The sequence below is a fragment of the Micrasema longulum genome, unplaced genomic scaffold (assembly GCF_059751315.1).
Source record: "Micrasema longulum isolate JH-2025_06_02 unplaced genomic scaffold, ASM5975131v1 h1tg000912l, whole genome shotgun sequence".
Classification (NCBI taxonomy): Eukaryota; Metazoa; Arthropoda; class Insecta; order Trichoptera; family Brachycentridae; genus Micrasema; species Micrasema longulum.
Window position 1 is genome coordinate 157,947 of NW_028278103.1, and position 20,929 is coordinate 178,875.

The 20,929-nt window shown below is 31.5% G+C and overlaps 1 protein-coding gene across 1 annotated transcript in view; it reads right to left on the reverse strand.

Annotated features, from left to right (window-relative positions):
* Nucleotides 1-20,929, reverse strand: part of LOC148278207 (uncharacterized) — a 355,411-nt gene that overhangs the window by 95,026 nt on the left and 239,456 nt on the right. The window contains exon 6 of the mRNA XM_088231756.1: nucleotides 11,462-11,681. Coding sequence (XP_088087882.1) covers nucleotides 11,462-11,681 — 220 coding nt within the window. The remainder of the gene's footprint in view (nucleotides 1-11,461; nucleotides 11,682-20,929) is intronic.

Here is a 20,929-nt window from a genome sequence, read left to right on the forward strand (position 1 = left end):
CTTTCAGGTCTGACCTCAATAACTATAAATAGGCCGGAGAGTACAAGACTCATGGACTGTGGAGCATTTTTTCCTTACAAAAAAATGTATAAACATATATTGTAAAATAATAATTATGTCAAACGAAATTATTTTTTTAGCCAAAAATAGTGTGAATGTAATTTGCTTCGTAGGTTTAGAAAATCTGAGCCAAATTAGATTTTTATGCTAATGATTATTTTAAGCGTTTTATGTGTTTTATGAATGTCTTTGATAAAAATTTGGCAAGTTTTAAAAAAAAAAAATATTTTTAATATAAATTGAAAAATTTTCCAGTGTCTAATGGTGCTATTTTAAATATAACTAGCAGACCTGACAGACGTTGTCCTGTTCAAACGTTGGCTTGCCTGCTATTTATTACCTTGGAAAAATACTTTTTATTGATAAGTAGGTAATTAGGTACTTGTCTGTGATTATATTCTTACACTAAAAATTGTTAATATTCAAATATTGAATTTATGTAGGTACTTAGGTACTAGGTACCTGTTTATGGTTGAATTCCAAAACATAAAGTAAATATTTTTTGAAATATGCCATTTTTTTTGCAAACTCCGGTCTTCTCGCCAACACATGGGTGTACTTATGTAGGAATACGATTTTTGAGAATGTATTGAACTTAATATTATTTAAGTATTACCAATAATCCAGTCAAAAAAATAAATGGGAAGAAATGATAAGGAATTCAAGGAAAGAATCTGATCGAGATCTACAAAAAACAAATGGTGTTTGAAAACATTTAAAAACAAACCTTTTTATACCCAAAAATACAACATCATTCCATTTTTTAAAAATGCATTCTCCTGGAATTCAACCATAGTAGATGGATGAATAAAACATTTATGCTCCGTACTTATTTTTTACATATGAGATTGAAGATTTTAATATATACAAACACGCACAGCGCAAAGATTTCTCTGAAAACCGCACATATAGAGATATTATAAATATAAAAATATGCATTGTAATGCATATTTGGAATTCTTACTAAAAAAATAGTAGTTACACTTTTCAAAAGTCTGCTTGTACAATATTGAAAATCGGTGGTGAGGAGGGTGCTAAGAATGTCATCCGACACATCCCGACCAAAGATTAGCCGAAGATTACGCCGAAACTGAAACAGGGGTCGAAACTCGTTTTACTAGCCGAAACTGGCCGAAACCAAAACCGGAAGTTCAGTCAGTCACTAATAATTATATAACTACTATGCATCACATTCTACGAATCCTATTAGCTATTCCCAATTTAATAAACTGCCCGATGAACTAAAAAACGAAAAGTCAAATAGCAAATCTAAAAGTGCCGCAAGTAAAAAATATTACCTAAATCTTTTTGATAGTGATAGTTACTAATGGATTTTATATAGAAAGTGTATATACAATGTCACGATAATATTTTCTTTTTATGTACGGTCCCAAATGATTTTTTTAAATTACTTTTAGGAGTATTATATCTTGTTCATGCATTAAACGTGTAACTAATAATGATAAATTTATAAAAAACACATTAAAAATATCGATAAAAACATGTGAAATGGATTTAGAAAAATAAATTTTATTTTGAAAATGAGAAATGTTTTCATAAATTTTTGATATATATTTTTTTATGTGTAGAAAAATGCGACATGTTCGGCCTTGACAATTAAAAATCAAGATTCGTGACGATGTTCTATTTAAATTTAAGCGGTTTCAAACAAAGTTTAAAAACAAACTTTCTAGTAACGTATTAAGGGCGTGACCGATGCAATGAACCGTTTTCACGGGAATTTAAAATCGTAAATTTAAAAATATTTTTTATGCTACTAAATACAAAGAAAACTAATTTTATTTGACAGTATTTTATAGACCCTTATTAATTTATAATTGTTATAAGTGATTTTCCAATAAATGCCAAACAAAACATTTTTTACTGTGTTATTTTAAAATTGTGTAAAACGAGGTTCCAGTGTAATTTAGGAAATATTTAAAATTTAGGTTGGCCTATATGCCTTCGATCGAGCGGAATATTTTTGTAATTCCTGTGAATTTTTGTACGCCGTAATATAATGACTTAGAATTATTTATTTCTAAAGGTTAGGTCCTTAAAATTTGTTACCTTTACTGCTCGAGTAAGGGTTATTGGACGGCCATTTTAATATTATAACCGGAGACCCAAAACACGTTTGTCCCATTTGGTGTAATGGGTGGCCAGAAAACCTTATACCAGTGGCAGTTTACGGAATAACATACTGGATGCACAAATACTGGGTGGCTTGAATATTTTAGACGTTTTCATGCATAGAAATAGACCAAACATTTACCCGTTACGTGTTTCTGTCTAAGCGGTGAATTTTACTATGCTGTTATAATTAGAGCGGTTGGCTTAGAATCGCAAATAAAAAAAACTTTCCGAATATGCATCATCATTATCATCATTCCCTTTCCGCTCCTAATTATGCATAGGGTAATGTATAAGTTCATCAAATGCAGCGTATCTTAAACATTTTTGTTGCATGAAAGTGAGATGATTAGTCTTACGCTTCAAGTACCAGTTCAGGAACTATGAAATATTTTAATGAAAAAATACAATTTTTTAAAACAAGTATTTTATATCAACCATGTCGGAAATCGAACCCGAAACCTCTTGTATGGTAAGCAAACGCCCTGACCATTTAATTAAAAGACCGACAAAATATAAAATTTGCATGGCTGTTGCAGAATTTTAATTAGTGATTGTTTTAAAGATACAATTCATTCAAATATTGTGTTGAAAAAGAAAAATAGTAAACGTTTTGTATTTACATACGTACTAGAGATAGGCGTTTCGGTTATCTTAAAGGAATTTGTAAAATGGAGACTAAATAACAGTTAAGAGCAGCGTGCGCAAAAAAATCTGTACAAGTAGCTACTAAAGCAGTTTCTCAAAAACAAATTAAACTGTTACATTTAATGAAAAACTAGTCAGGATATGTGAAACTATTTCTAAAATCACAGTTTAGAGCAGTGTGGGCAAACCCGTGGTCACCCCTCACATTTTTTTGATTACTATTATTACAACCATCATTTCAATCCCCCATGGAGATAGACAGAGAGGATGGACTGTCCACAAACATCTTGTTATATACGCCCTTCAGTTGTGTCAGCTCTCGACATTTTGGTTTTTCTGATCATTTACGTGTTCCTTGGTCGTTCTCATCCTACGTTCCCATTAATTCTAACCATACATACCTGTTTTGCCATTCTTTCGTCACCCGTTCATTTTACATGACCGACATACCTGCGAAATTTCCTTAATCTAATCAGTTATACACCTCACAAATTAGAACGCTTGACTGATTTCATAATTTGTAGCACTGTCGTTCATCGATTTCCATCAAAATCGGGTAATAAATTGTATTTTAACCGCGTTCACTCTGATTTGATCTTTCCTTTGTCAGTTCTATGTTTTATTTTCATGCATAAGTGTTGGAACTTAATTTCCGTTGTTCGCTGCCAGTCTAACTTCGATCGACATATTTTTATTAGCAATTACTGTGCTTAGCGCGCCGCTCATTTTGTTGCCATCTATATTTTGATTGTTCCAAAAAAAACAGCGATTGGATCGTTAAATCGTTTAATTGTGTAAAATACACCATGGTCAACTAAATTAAAAACCATTTTAACGATTTTATAAAGAAAGTTTATCGTATAAAAAATGTATAGTAAATAAAAAGCATTGAAAATATAAAAGTAATAAAACCCCAACTAAAAAATCATACATTACCCCCTTCATCTCAACTTTAAATGCTGTCTTAACTTTTTTTTCAATTATATGTTGACGTTTGTTGTTAGTTAATTTGTTTGTTTTGTTTATTTGTTTGGTTTGAATTTTTTAAAAGTTTTAAAATTTTAAATATAACAAAAAAGATTTTAACTATAGTGAATTGTAAAACGAACTCCCTCTCTCAACATAAGCATCTTGATCTATTGGAGAGGTAGGAATAATACGTATCAATTAATTTAATGTTACTAAATTTAGTCACACATGTAAAGACTGCTTGAATTTAATACAATAATAGATAATAATGAAAACTGGTTGCGAAATATATGAGTATGCATGCGTCAAGTATTGTCATAACATCTACATCCCCACAACTATTGTTCACCTCTCACCTCAGCATCCTTTGATCACCCACCACATTAAGACCTCGTGTCGTACATCACGCGTTTATTTTGTTGAACGTGCCGCATTATTAAACTTTGTTTCCACTAACCACCAGTGTTGAAATCCAGATCAGGGCCTGTTCTCGTGTTAGTGCCGCTTGCAAGTGTCAATTTGAATCTGACAAGTCCATCAAGAAAAAAAACCAGGCTTGTAGAATCTCTTCCTAATCCATATCATTTGCTGGGGTTGTGACCGATTGACACTGCATTCCGCATATCGAGGATACTCATTTATTTTCATTAAATTTAATTACAGTTCACTCCTCTCAATAATATTGTAGAAGACTCAAAACTTCGCCCCCGCTATTTCGTGCCCCGCATCTATGTGAGAATTCGTTGTCCTAACAAAAACCTTAAAAATGTGCTAAAATAATACTTTGAAAGAACACGCACTGTGAGGCTTTCACTATAATGTCCAGCATTCGTGCTTTTTTTGTTTCAGTTCCTCAAATTACTTTGTAATTCTTGGTCTACGAATTATTTTTCGAGAAACTTAAACAACGTTCTTTTCATATTTTCCTTTATTCAGAATACACAAAAGGCAATCAACTGTTACAATGCTTTTACATTTCCGAGCGAGACACGCAACTAATGAGCTTCATTCTAATGCAACTGGAGTAAAAAAGTACACAAATCCGAATCACAATAAAGTTTCCAGTCCCTTTGTACAATTAGTTTCGCTTTTTATCGCGAGCTTCAGTTATCCTTTTTCCATTTGGCGAACGAAGCTGCGGGCTATTCGTGCTTCCCGCGATGAAAAATACTGAAGTACCGAAAAACTGAAATATGTACTGAAACGACTCGCGGATGTGGCGCGTATTATAAAACATATGAAAACGGGCATCAAGTCACTGGTTTATCGTAAAATGATATTTGAAGTACTACACAACCGCTAATTAAGAATTAAGGGTACGAAGTAGGTTAACAACGTATACAACTGACATACATGTTGTAACGTATATAAATATTTTTTAAATATGTATTCTTAGAAAAAGACGTACAGTTTGCTACAAGTAATAGTACATATAAGAAGTTTTATTTCTAATAAGTTGTCTGTTTTATTACAAATTGGTAAAAAAAGCATAAAGAGAAAAACAAAATGGTAAAGGCCATTCGAAAGAAAATTTTCTTTAACATTACACGAATTATTTTATTTGATTACAAGCCTTCAAAATGGAATGTCAATGAAGACGAAAGTAGGTTTTTTTTTAATACTGTTTACTTTATTGTGAATAAACAGTTCAGAATGGAGTTCTGGTCCTGATCCTGATGTATGGGAGCGAAGTATGGACTTGGAAAAACAGGGATAAAAGTAGCCTAAATGCTGTCGAAATGCGATCTATCAGCCGAATATTTTGTAAAACTATGTACGATAGATGTACAAACGTTGAGATGTGTTAATTATGTAAGGCTGAAATAAGCATTATCGACAAAATCAATAAAAGAGCTCTGCGTTGGTTTGGCCATGCAGAGCGAATGGACAGCGAAAGAACGTCTAAAGATATTTAGGATGCAAATGTTGGTGGATGCAGAATAGAGGAAGACCGAGAAAGATATGGCATGACCAAATTCAACAAATACTTGAAAATGGACATTTCAAATGTTGGAATAATCGGCGCGCGTGCATGAGAAGTTGTATGAATGTAGAGGAAGCGAGATCTGTATGCAAAAAAAGAGTAATGTGGCGTTTTATCCTCTATGCCTACCCTTAAGGGGAAACGGTGTGACGGTTTGTTTGTTTTGTTAACTTTTTCATATTTTTAAATTTGTGAACAACTGACGGTAAAAATATAATTTTAAATGTTATCTTTTAATTCTCCACTTATCTGTATGTATATGAATGTATTTTGCACTCATTGCTGTTTTTTCAAATAAATCAAAATCATAACTTATTTAAATAAACTGAAAGTATTTTTTTATACTAACGCATTAACTTTGCGGTCAAACGTTTTACTATATGTTATTAAATATCTGTATTTAACCAATTAACGATTTTTTCTATCTACGAGACGTACAGTCTCTTAGTCAGGACACCAATTAAACCAACATGGAAAACCCACTTTTCACTTTCACCCTAGTTTTTAAACAAAAATATAAAACTAAGACATGTATTTTAATAAGCATTCCTTACATGCACCGATTAGGTTATGAAAATATTTTATGTTTTGGGAGAAATAGTTTAAAAAAGAAGGAAGGGATTAAGGGAAGGGGCGTGAGTTTAACGATGAGTTCACTTTAATGATGGTTTGGTAGTACCAAAAATATGTAATAAGTATGGTAATAGAACTTTCAAATATTTCTGTACCTCAGAGGCAGACGGATGCAAATCCAAAATTTGATGAAATAACATTTCGATTTTCGTATCCAGTTTCTGATCATGCCCATTGATTTTAAAGAAATGTTAGTATTATAATGAATGAACCAATGTGTTAAGATACTGATTATACAAATTAATATTATGAATTAATAGAAATCACTTAGATAAAGTAGATTCTTTAGGCTTATGTTGAACATTTGACGTTTGGATTTGCATCCGTCGGCCTCTGAGGTACAGATTTAATACCTGTCATTTTTAATTTATCGCTGAAAGAACTTAAATTTAACACACAATGTAACAGGAGCAAAATAAGACAGTGGCTGCTCGATCAAAAGTTTATGTATGAATAGTAGCTTATTTGTAAATTTTTTAATTTTTTATATATTTTCTTGTATGAAAAAAATAAATTGGAAAATTTATTATTATTATTATTTGTATGTAAACGTATACTCTGATCTTAACGGCTTCGGATTCTTTTCCCCTCTATCAAGGATCCTCAGAACCGTGAACGAAATCTCACTAAACACTACTGTTGATGTGTTCCTACAGCAAGGGCAGGCATTTAAGAAGCAAGCGGTGTTGTCTATCCTGACTCACGATGTCACACTTGCCATTTCCGCCTAGATTATGCTATATACATACATTTTGTTAATTATGCACTTTGTTAATTTAAGTAGATTTTAAGAATGTTTGAATTAAAGCATTACTCATTAATGCCAATCTGTTAGGACTAACTTAAGCCTATTGATTAGCTTAAAAAAAATAAAGGCTTTCTCAGAACTCCTGTATACTACACTCGATTTTGTTGAAAATGGTCTGTTGGACAAAAACGAACTAAAGCGACGAAATTTTATATATTTTTTTTATTTATAAATCATAAGACACAAAGTATTTTACAAGTATAATACATTGAATCACATGGCCAGGAGTTACAACAACTCATTTCGGGACATAAATAATATTAACATTTAGAAAATAACACATATTGAGAACAACAAAGAAACAAAGCAAGTTTAGCACCTTTATAACTAAATATACAACAACAATATTTATGCCTAAAATCTTTTCTTACACAAGCAGAATAAATATATATATATAAAAACGCTTTTAAGAATAAAAAAGGAGTGAATCTACTAAGGGAGATAAGGTCATTAACATCACATAGTGATGATGAGAACATACCCATCTCAGTAAGTAAACATCTGGATGCCTAAGAAATGTCGTATAGCACAATGAACACATGATTATTGGAAAAATAATTCGGATATACAAAACGTGTGTCAGACCAATTCACGGTGTAAACAACAGAGGCAAGGATAGATAGAGAAAAAATAAAAAATACGAAAAACCAAGTAGAAAAACTAAATAGAAAAACTAAATAACTGCATATTATTGCATACTTAAAATTTTGTTTTTACATATGATCAGAAATGTATGTATAATTTAGTTCTCAAAACTATTTATCATATTAGAAAAAGAAGAATTTTTTCAGATCTGAAAAAATTACAATGAAGTAAAATTTTAAACGAATTTAATAAATATATACGAGTAGTATTCGCATTCAAAAAAAATAAAACGTTAAATCCAAAATATAAACAAGTTTATTAACTGGGGGGTTTATTGGTGGGTAACTGACAAACGTAGTTAAGTAGTGGTTTAGTCTGCGAAGCCTTTAAGTATATTTTACAGCGTAAAAATATTTCTCCATTTTTAGCAATTACCAAGGCAGAAAAAACGTCTTTTCGCATTGTTGGAAGACCAGAACTTAGAGACGTAAAAGCGGTTTAAAATACCATATTATTCTCCGTTCCTCTTTGTTGAGGGAGATAATCCTCATATATGGAACTGGTTGCAAAGCCGGATGCTTTTATGTTCCATATTACAACGTCTAATATCATGGCTTTCAACCTTCCCACTCAAATAATTACTTGTTACATTGTTATTGTAATACATTCATTTATAAAAACGATTGAATACATAATATGGAGTGTAAAATATAGGTAATTGAACATTTATTGTACGTTAATCTACATTTATTGCAATGGAGACGGAAAAGATTTTTGAGATGTGAATATGGAAGTTTAGGAATTAACGGGGTTTATGAGTGGTTTAAAGTGGTCTTTTTAATTATTTTTTTTTAAATAGGAGATTTTTATGCCTTGCTTATTATGTACAAGTCTTATATTTATATTTTTTTTAAATTAATTTATTTGTACATTTTATTTTATTTTACTTTTTGTTACGAACTTATAAATATATGTACTACCTATACACTCCAAAAAAAAATATTTTTTCTTACTTTTATAACAGTGTGAGAATTTAAAGGAGTGTGTGGCCGCGGCGGTGGTCTTTTTAAGTTTGAATATTTTAAGTGGTCACTACGCATACTGTATAACATTCACCGTTCTGCTTGTGTTTAAACATCTACATTTTCTCAACTCTTTCATCTGTTGGCTTATGTGAAGTGAAAGAGCTGAAACCTTTATCGGTGTGGGTGAGATTTATCTGCCCAAATTATTTCACCTACTAGGTAACGTTCGAAAATATTTTTTTGAGTACGTCAAAATGTTTGTAGATTGGCTGGATTTCACAAAAATGGAAGTCAAATGTACGTAAATCACCCGAAAAAAATAGCTAAGTCATGTTAAAACGAATTTGAAAAAAATTGTTTAGTAAAAAGAGAATCTTAATTCTCACAAGATTTCTATGTGAATTAATTAATATTTATTTTTCCAGTAAGCGAAAAGAATATTTTTTTCTTATGCTATATTGAATAATTTTAGTTTTTGCTATAGCAAAAACTGCTGAAATTTTTTCATGAAAATTGGAAAACTCGTGGGTTATTGAATAGTACTGAGATGTCTTGGTATCAATTAGCAAAGATTTCATAAAAAACGATCAAATTCATGAAGGAAAATAGAATTTAGGTGTATCTTTACACAGAAACTTGTTTATTTTTTCACAATGAGTCTAATAATTTGGTAAACCACTGTATAATAATTTAAAATAGCAAACCATACGACACAATAACGTTTCTGACAATCATTTTTTTTTAATATTTCAAATCAATTTGCCAATAAAATAAGAAACTATCAATACGCAAAATGTTATCATGAGATGCTGAAAAATAATTAAAAAAGAAAAACAGTTTTTTTTTACACATATTTATATTCCCCTTTTTTTATTATTACAGGGCTCACCGAGCCAATTTTTAAAGCTAATCGGTGAAAATCCTTTACATAAAGACATGATTATATTGTTTGCATAATAATAAAAATTGCTACTTTAACTTTTTGCCGGCCTCGTGGCCTAATGGTCAGCACGTTTGCCTTCCATGCAAGAGGTCTCGGGTTCGATTCCCGACATGGTCGATATGAAGTATTTATTTAAAAGGATGTTTTTACACTATAATATTTCATAGTACCTGGACTGGTACTTGAAACGTAAGACTGATCATCTTACCTTCATGTCACAAAAATGATCAAGATACACTGCGATAAATGTACCAATGCAGTGCCGTATGCACCATTTGGTGCAAAAAGGGAATGATTAAAAATTAAATTAACTGTAAAGAGTAAGTTTTTATTTAAGAATTACATTTAGAAAAATTAAAAAAACAAAAAATAAACACACGATATCTCAATTATTACTAAATACAAATAAAAAAAAAATTAAACAGTAATGCGTAAATTGAAAATAAAAATATGAACAAAATAGGCATAAAGCTTTTTTTTTTAAATCTAAAAATAGTATATATCTGTACCTCAACGGCATACGGGTGCAAATCCAGAATTGGATGAAATGACTCTTCGATTTTAGTGTCCAGTTTATGATCTTGTCCATTGTTTTTTTAAGAAATAAATGTCTTATAATGAATGAACCAATGTATTGAAATACTAAAAATACAAATTGATGCTATAAATAATTAGATGCAACTCCGAGAAAGTAGATTCTTGAGGCATGTTTTCAATGTTTCACGTTTGGATTTGCATCTGTCTGCCTCTGAGGTACAAATATTTACATGTTATATTTTATTCATATATAAACTTCTGATCGAATGGCCATTCTCTGATTTTCCTCTTTTGGTATTGTCATTTTAAAGATTGTTTGGCAACCAATTGAACACAACTGGAACCACATATTTTAGTTTATTTTATTTAAATTTGTTGCATGTCTTTGTCATCACTAAACCTTCATTACGTGTGAATCTCGAAATACTAGTAGTACCAGAGACGACGTTACTCGTGAAAAAGACGCTCTCCTTCAAGGTGCACCGACCAAACAAATAAATCCTTACTGGTCTTTATTAAAACCTAACCTCAACTTGACTGAGAGAAATAGAGGCGCATCATATACGTAAAGCGTGATATTCCTGGAGACTACGACGTGCAGCATTGGGCAGGACGATTACAAATAAGAAAAAGAAAAACAACTTTTACCCTTTTGTCAACTAGTCTAAAACTGTAGACGTTTAATACAGGGTGTTAATTAAACCCTGTTACATCCGAATCCACGATGTTCAATATGAGCAAGAAGACATATTGGCATATTTAAATCATTTTTCAGAACGAAAAAAATGAAATAAAATTCAATGTCAAACAAAGCAAATGGTTGCTTATTTCTGCAGGGGAAAAACGAGGAATGGGGGGGGGGGAGTCTTATACTGCGCTGTGCTCCCCTCACTTCTAGCCTGCAGAAGTAAGCAACCATTTGATTTTTTAAACATTTTGTTTTAATTTTTTTTTTTGTTCTAAATATGTTTTCAAATATGCTAATATGTCTTCGTACCCATACTGATCATCGTGGTTTCAGATGTGACAGGGTTTAAAGAGCACTCTGTATAGAAAACCATAGACAAAAAGCGTAGAAAAAAGAAATATCAACATTTTTCATAATCTATTAAGAATAAATATTTTTTATTGATTACCTGGACATCTAGCTCAAATCCAGGCAGGTAGCTGAGTGGCACTGGGTGAAAAGGGTTGTCGAAAGGAGAGGTGTGAAACTCCAGCAACATTCTTGGTCCGCTGCTTATGATATCCGGTACAGCATCCCCACCACACAGCCTGACGAGAATAGGGGACGAAAGAGAGCCTCCATCATACACAGTTAAGTAATCTTGAACGATATTGCACTGGTCCCATATCCTGTAAAAAAAGGAGAGGAAAATTAACAATTGCAAAATAATCTGTTAGCCATAAAAGATTTAAATATTTTATTATTTAGAAGACATAATTAAGAATTGTCCAGAATCCGCATACGCACATAAAACAGAAGGTGACTAAACTACTCTTAAAGGAGTAGTTTTACGTTTCGACCCATTAGTTTCTTTGTAGACATCGCTCAATACACAACTCACGATTTAAATTCTACTATGCCGTATTGTGTCGTTTTAAAGTGAAGAAATACTGCTGGGATCTTAAAGAAATAGGACTCGAGTGACATTAAATACTATCATTTAACTTAATTATTTTGACCCAGTTTAAAAAAAAGACCTACTTCGTATCCTGAGAATGTAATTTTTTCAGTGCTAGCCGACAAGAGAAAAAACGTAAGAAAAAATAGTTTTCAGGAGAATTCCGAGAGCCTGCAAAATAAAACGGACTACACTGGCAACAAGTATTTGAATATTCTTATTTCCAGAATGTGATATTTGTGCAACAGATTATGAAGATTTGACTTAAACAATAATCTGGCAGAGCCTCGAATGACTGAACAATTTACCTATAAGATGATTTCAGAAGCAATAGGAGACACATCGATTATTAAGGAGGCCACACTACCTTCCACGAAGGGGTTTTCGTGTCACAGTCAAGCCACATAAATTGTAAAAATAGTTATGGAAGCATCAGTTTCTGTCTGCAGAAACCAAAAAAGAAACAAGTTCGATAAAAAATGGAAAAAAATAAGAAAAATAATGCTAGTGTTTAAGACTAGTAATAACCGTCAACTGGATTTTGATGTTTTTTTTTTAATAAAACAAAATCATTTTCTGAACATGATTAATAAAAAAAAAAGTATCTTATTTGTCTATATTTTATCTTTGCAATAAATACTAAAAAAATATATGAATGTAAACATATTAAAATACCTAAACTTTAACAGTCTCGTGGCAAATGTAATCGTAAAAATATTTTTTTTGTTTATTTATCCCGTAATTTGTAGGCTATAGAACATCTTTTCCGCATATGGCCGTTTTCAATTTCCGAAAAAATAGAAATCGAACCACCTTTAAATACGAGTACATAGCATATACCACTCAACATGTACATTCAGCAAATATCCCAAATTTAGATTTATTTCAACAGAGAGGGAAAAAGTTTTCGAGAAGAAATTTGGAAGTCTAGGCATTTACAGGGCTTATGACCTGTCATTGGCTGGTTTAAGTGGCCACTTTACACACTGTGTAACATTCACCATTCTGCCCATGTTTGAACATCCACATTTCCTCAACTCTTCCATCTGTTGACTTTTGTGAAGTGAAAGAGCTGAAACCTTTATCACGTGGGTGAGATTCATCCGGCTGAACCAAATCACCTACTAGGCAACGCCTGGAAACAATTTTCCAATTTTTATACTACTTATTTTACCAGGTGGTAATTCAACAATGTTTGATTATGTCCAAATGCTTGCAGACTGGCTGGATTTCCTCCCTAGGGAGTTGTTCATATTTAGATTTATTTCAACAGAGAGGGAAAAAGTTTTCGAGAAGAAATTTGGAAGTCTAGGCATTTATAGGCATTTATAGGCATTTATATTATTTATAGGCTAGTCTAGGCAGGTCATAAGCCCTGTAAATGCCTAGACTTCCAAATTTCTTCTCGAAAACTTTTTCCCTCTCTGTTGAAATAAATCTAAATATGAACAACTCCCTAGGGAGGAAATCCAGCCAGTCTGCAAGCATTTGGACATAATCAAACATTGTTGAATATCCCAAATAATCAACTCCATGAAGAAAATTTCTGAACAAATGCAACGTGTAGTTAAAAATATCTACATTAAAACTGAGTCCATTATAATTTTAACAGTTATGTCTAATAAATGAATTTGAGGTAAAATTGTTTTGAAACGTTGGTATTTTAAATGTGAATTTCATCTGGTATATCGAAGAGAACAACGGAAACCAATATTTTGTAAAAGGTACGGCGAATCAACCATATTTTGTAGAAAAATAAGTAAAATTGTTTCTACGTATTGACCTCCGTTAACGACTAACGCCAAAAATATCACATACTACATACACAACATACACACATACACAAATTCTGTCCCATATAGTATAATAGTCAACTCAGACACTTAACTGATCGGCTAGGGTAATCATTAAATGCCGGACTTTATCTTTTTATCCAAACGTGTCTTTTATTTAGCCAACGTTTTAGTTCTATACATTTTTTAAGAATATTTTTAATCAGAAATACCTTGGAATATAATTGCTCTTATCTAATGTCTACTTATTTTTTTAAACTTTTTATATATGGACTTTACATTCTAGTATAACAGAAGAATATTCATACAATTAGCGCGATTACACCGGTACATTAATAGCCCTTCGCAAGGTAAGGCTTTAAAGCAGCTTCACAATAGTTTAAATCGGAATCGTTAGTTGAGAAATAACTAATTTACCTTACATACAGAGGTTCAAGGAAAACTTCGTAATTAGGCGCGGATACAAAATGGTATTTGTTAATTAAAGTTTTGGTTTTCGCTTTTGTACCGTAATCCAGGGTTAACCCGGACAAATATATTAATGCACGGGATATGGAGTTACCTCGACTAACAATAAATATTGTGAAAGTTTTCAATGGTTCAAAGCAGGTATAGGCACTTACCCAATCACACAAACAAGCCGAAAAAGCTTTTGTTCTTTTGAAAATCATTTCAAGCGAATTTACGTGCGTTTGTTTTCGTAGAAAGTAAAGTAAACAACAAAAAGTAAATTTTAACTAACTTCAATAACAGCAGTAAACTCTTACCCTAAATTTACTTAAAAGAGGATATACTTGTATACACGCTTAATTAACTCTGTATTTAAAAATAAATAAATAAACAATGTGAAGTCTCAATTCCTGTACTCAAAAGTAAAACATACGAGATATAAAAGTAAGGGAATAATAAATCGTTATTTTGTTGTATGATTGATTTTTAAAATTTATATTTTATGTAACATATTAGAATGATTATAACACCTTGTTTTTTTCTCTTTATTCTATCAATTTGAATTATATTATTATTTTGTGTACTGGTTTATGTTTTCTACTTCATGGGTATGATTTTTATTTTATTCGTTTTAAAAGTTTTCAATGGTATTTATTTCATTTGGACAGTTATTTTAAATTTAATCTTATTGTAAATATTGTATATATGTAATTATTTAATCAAAGTTTTTTATGTTATTCCTTGAATTTCTTGGATATTTTTTTAAAATTCGGATATTGTTTAATATTTAATTAATATGTTTTTTTATTTCTAAAGTTAATATAGCTTATCACAGGCACAGCCTAATAAGAAATGATATATTTGTGAATAATACGTATAAAAATATAATTTGAAATTAATAAATAAATAAATCGTTAAGGCAAATGTGTGGAACAACTATAAATAAAACAAAAATTAACAAATGCCATGTATTTCTAGGTGTTTTTGGTTTTCTGCATCCATTTACATTTGCATGGTAAATATTTTTATCCGTTCTCTTATCGTCCTTTCGCTCTACATATCCAAACCAACGCAGAACTCGTTTTTTTATTTAATCGATAATTCTTATCCCAACCTAAATATTGCACGGATTTTCCAATTTGTGTACCTTTCATACACTTTTTTACCACATATTTGCCTAAAAGATCGCATTTCAACAGATTTTAGTCTTTTTGAATCCATATTTTACAATTCCATACTTTGATTCGATACTTTAAGTCAGCGCTGGACTTCACTGTGAATGGATAATTTTGCCTTTTGTGACAAACATTATCGAGGCTTTAAAAAAAAAACAAATAACGTTTTAAATAAGGTTTTGATTAATTTGGATATTGTTTTAAAATGTTAATATCGGTTATCATAGTATTATTATATAACTTTTATGCATTCCATTTTTCGACGTGTATAAATTTTTATTCTTTGTATTTTTCTATTATAATTTTTATGATTTATATTTTTTATTATTATTTTGTACATTGATTTGATTATTTTGCATATTGTTTTGATTACTTGTATATTGTTTTAATATGTAAATAAATATCTTTGATTTATATATCGAAGAGTCCCGACTTAACACGGAATTTTCTAACAAGTCGGGATATAAAAAATATATAATTGTGTATTTTGTGTATTTTGTGCATTATATAAATAAAAAATAAATTTAAAAATAAATACAGTACATTCTACATCATGCACAGTAGTTAAAAATGCCAACATTTTGTTTACAAAACGGACAATAATTAATACAGAGATTATTTTTTAAACACTGTGAGATATTTAATAGATGTAATACAAATATTAAAATAGAAATATTTTACATAACGACCAAGTGCATGGAAGAACCAATTTCGCAAAATTCTACCGTCCTTTAGTATTTCAATAACTTGTGAGGTATGTATATCGTTTTACACGTCTGGAATATTGAGAATATTCAGGAACGTCAAGAGAATCTAAGAAAGGACACGGTTTGATTTACATAATTTTCTGAACGTCTAGGTAAGAGTCCTTATTCCCATTTACCTGAGGATGAAAATATATTCATATTCTGTATCGTTATAGTATTATCTTTCATATTGGGGCAGAATCTATATACCTATTACTCTTAGAAGAGCCAATCAGTGCAAAGGATTAATGGAAAATTTATTGAGATAAATAATAAAGACAGCGTAAATGACAATTTGGTTTTTGTCATTTGTAAATTTTTTTCGTATGCTTTTATATTGTACATATAATATTACATTAAAAATAAATATTATAATATTTATTTTTAAGAACAATATAACTTTTATTACGAACTATTTTTATAAATATTTAATTTGCTCAACCATTTAGAAAAATATGAGTTTTGGTACCAAGACCCAGAAATTCTATAGTGAAAATGAACGCCTTGACTCGGGTTGTAGCCCCGTGGCTAGTGTTGCGGACTCACGGATCAGACGTCCGAAGTTCAAAACCCCACTATATATAGGAGTATCGAATATCTGTTATTTCAGTGCCCATTTTTCAGTTTACAACGCCAGAATCTTAAACAGAATGCAGGAAAGATTAATATATCCTATACAGATATCCACACTGTCGTTAAAAGTATTTATCACGCGACATTGTTTTTGGACTTAGCAACAATGGTGATTGGACTCATAAATTTGATAAACCAAAATAAGTGGTCAAACGTCCCATTTCCAAGACAAATAAAAACGATTTTTTCCGAGTACCTCAACCTTGTACATGACACGTTAGGCTAATAAAAACAGGGGTACAAATATATATATATTTTAAATTACTTAAAAATTAAAAGATCAATAAGTGTTTATAAATAAATTAACATATTAAGAAACGAGTACAGAATTTCGGTTCCAGCCGGATAAAGAATAAATTTCTAAAATCCTGGACGAGCGTTTTCGACTCAATAGCTACTCCAAGGTGAAATCTCCGAAAAAGGAAATCGAGAGAGAGACATAAATCCACCGCATAGTGTAGTGATTGGTGCATTTGACTACCTTGTTTGAGTTTCCAGGTTCAATCTTTCGTAGAGTGGAAGTAAAATATTTGTTTGAAAGGTTGTTCCGCTCTGCAATATTTCATTGTTATTAGACGGCACTTTACAAGTAAGACTAATCATTTTCATTCCTTTCATGCAAAAAATAACAAATAATTATCAGCATACGCTTTAGTTTTAGTACAAATGCAGTACTTTATGCATCACTGGATGCGGAGAGCAAACTAATAACGTATTATTGAAGGCCTTGTCATTATAATTGTATGACATATTAAACGAAGGTTATTTCCTTATTCTATCCTTCAGGCTGAGATAAGCATAGTCAGAAAAACAGAGAAACGAGCTCTGCGTTGGTTTGGATATGTAGAGCAAATGGACAGCGAAAGGACGGCCAGGGATGCAAATGTTGATGGATGTAGAAATAGAGGAAGACCGAGAGAAACACCTTTTTACCAAATCCAACAAATATTTGAAGATGGACATGTCAAAAGTCGGAATATTCGGCGCGCGTCCATGAGAAAATTTATGAATGTACAGGAAGCGGGATCTGAATGCAAAGACGGGGTGATATGTGATTCTACCCTTTCTGCCTACCCTAACGTAAAACGGCGTGGTTGTTCGTTTTTTTTATTTCCTTCTATATATCTATCTTTATTCACTAACGCGTACACGTACACACATACCCTTACACTTTTACTCACCTCAAGGATCGGAGGCGAATGCGGCAACTTCTACATATTGGGCGGACTTTTTTCATCGAGTCAAAACACTCCTTCACGATTCTAGTTCTATTTCGTGAATATAAATGTATTCTTCGTTCGCCCGGAAATTTAGAGCAAAGGTACTATAATACTTAACATGTATCTTTTTGAACTCTATTCCTTATCTTTTTTTCCTAAGTGAGCAGATATATTTCAATTTCTTCTCATTTTACTTCATTACGTCATATTTATATGTTTCTGTATTCAGAGTTTTTTTTATTTATATAATAAACAAAACATATTATTACACTCGCAAGAGTTGTATTTAAAAAACACTCATTTGGGACGGTACATAAAAAGAAAACATTTTTGTGACAATACAAAATATCAGTTAATATAATCCAAAATATATTTATGTAATTATTCATTCAAAATTACACTCGTTTACATGTTCGTGAATTTGTTTAGGCTTTTGAGGCTGTGTCCGTGTTTAGCAATAATAATTTATAGTAAATAATACACGGTTAAATTCAAAAAATTATAAAAGCATGTGATGCAAAAAAATAACAATCCAGATACACTAAGTATAATAAAACTCCAAAGTAGACAACTTAAAAAATAAAACAAATATATTTGAATATAAATTTTATAAATTAAGTAACATATATACTCAAATATACAAAGTAATAGTATCATTGAAATCAAAAGAAAATAATAAATAGTAAGATCATAATATTAGGATCATTAAACACAGTATTTTACACTTTTTATAGAAATTATATTTGGTTGCGAATTATGTGGGTGTTCATTTGTCGATTATTGTCACACTTCAACATCATTTTACCCATAACTGTTCACTTCCCACATTCAGAATCCTTCGATAACCTGCCACAGCAAGACCTCGTGTTGTATATATTATTTCATTGAACGTGTGCCGCATCATAGACTTTGTTTCCACCAACCACCAGTGTTCAGCTCCAGATCGGGAGCCTGTCCTAGTGTTGGAGCCGCTCGCAATTAACCAGTTGGACTACCGCAATTTCATCAAGAACGAACCGGGTTAGTGGCTTCCGTTCCTGATCCATTTCATTTGTTGAGGTTGTGACTAATTGACATTGCATACCGCATATCGAGGATGATAAATTATTTATAGATTAAATTTAGAATACATTCCGCCATATCGTAGAAGCCCTAGGGCTTCGCCCTCCGCTATTTCTCGCCCCGCGTCCGCATGGGAATTCGTTTTCTCACCAGTATAAATAACTATAACTATCAAAAAGAATTAAGTAACATATTTTAATCGCTAAACTTTTAGATTAACTATTCGATTTTTAGTTTTTTAGTTCATTGGGCAGTACGCTTTCATAAACTTTCCCAATATTTATTGTATTCTTTGAGAAAGTTTATCATTTGTTGGTTTTGATGTGATTTAATATTACTTACGAGTACGAGTATTTTTACGACCAATTTAATAAGAAATATAATTTGGTTTTTTTTTCGGCCGTTAAAATATATTAGACTCGGTTCGTATTCCCAATACATATTTTCTGTCCGTTAGTCTATCTTAAAGTGAAGATAAGCGATTTTTAAGGGTTGTCACTTTAACCTTTATCTATAATTGGTTGCGGGAACAAAAGCACTTCGATGTCAAAGGTATCCGAGTTCTGTTCCCACTCGAGCAAAATACAAGGTGGTCCAGGTGTACCTCCCCTCAATTACTGAGACGTCTTTGTTCGTGGCGAAGCGGGAGTGTAGTCTTTGTGACGCCATTCCTGCTATCTCTCCAGACTGTGCCTGCAATTAAGTTCCGTCTTCATTCAGGTCATGTGACGGCTCATTAATGGATGATGGCAGAGTAGAGAAAGATATTTCCGTGCACCGAGTTGTGTTCAACCGTAGTTTGGGAATAAAGCAGTGGCGAGCCGTGATTTATTTTAAAGGTAATCTACAAAAAATATCATTAATTTGTACCTACATATGAGCACATAATATATATAGGTAATATAATTAGAAATCACTTTTTTTTTTGGTTCAGTGAAAATCAACTCAAACTACAATTATTATTAACACTTTCTATCCCGTGTAAACACGTGAAAATATAACCACGCGTTGCGCCCCGGTCCCGTGTTTTAACGTGGTTTACCAGCTATCTAAAAAAGTGCATTTTATTGACATCTAGTGACTTTTATTCGTACTTTTTTGCTTCCCGGAGCGTGTTTACACGGCTCCGGGATACAAAGCACAAAAAAAAGGAGTGAGGCCCTGTATATGTGCAAACATTGCAATGCGCAATGTGGCTCTCCATAAAGGCCAATGTTGGCAAAACTATCATACAAAAAATACTTATTTAATTATTTTTAATAAATCTGAGAAGTTTCAATTGATTTGATTTAGTATTTTCATAATTATGACACTTTAAGGAAACCCTACACAAAGCATGAAATTTCACAAAAATGGGCCGGGCACAGGGTAAATTCTGTGTGTATTCGGCCGATGCTCAAAGTGTTAACCACGCGATATACGTAGCTTTATTCTACACTATTTTAAAACAATGCTTGTGCAAAAGTTGATTTACAAATACCACATTGACATTCAAGAGTAATTTTTAATACTAAGCACTCTCTGATTCCTTTTAAAATAAATAATGCCATAAACTTACACTACGAACACTCCATGTCCCATGTGATACATAATATGTCAACGGTATCCTATCAAAAAAATAGTACTTCGAAAATAATGTTTGAAATACTAGTTTCCAAATAGAAAATCTTCAAATTATATTTGTAATCTGCAAGCTTGTTTTAGTACGAAAAAAGTTGACTTGGGTTAAAGATGTAAAATAAGGTGTACTTTGTTGTATGGAGAAATAAACTGTGGTAATCGGCTAGTTTAATCGTTCATTTAGAACGGGCTGGGCGCTGGGTGCACTTAATAGATATTTTTTTGTAAGAAGATATAAACGGTGGTGGGGATTTATTATAAATACAAATTATTTTATTAA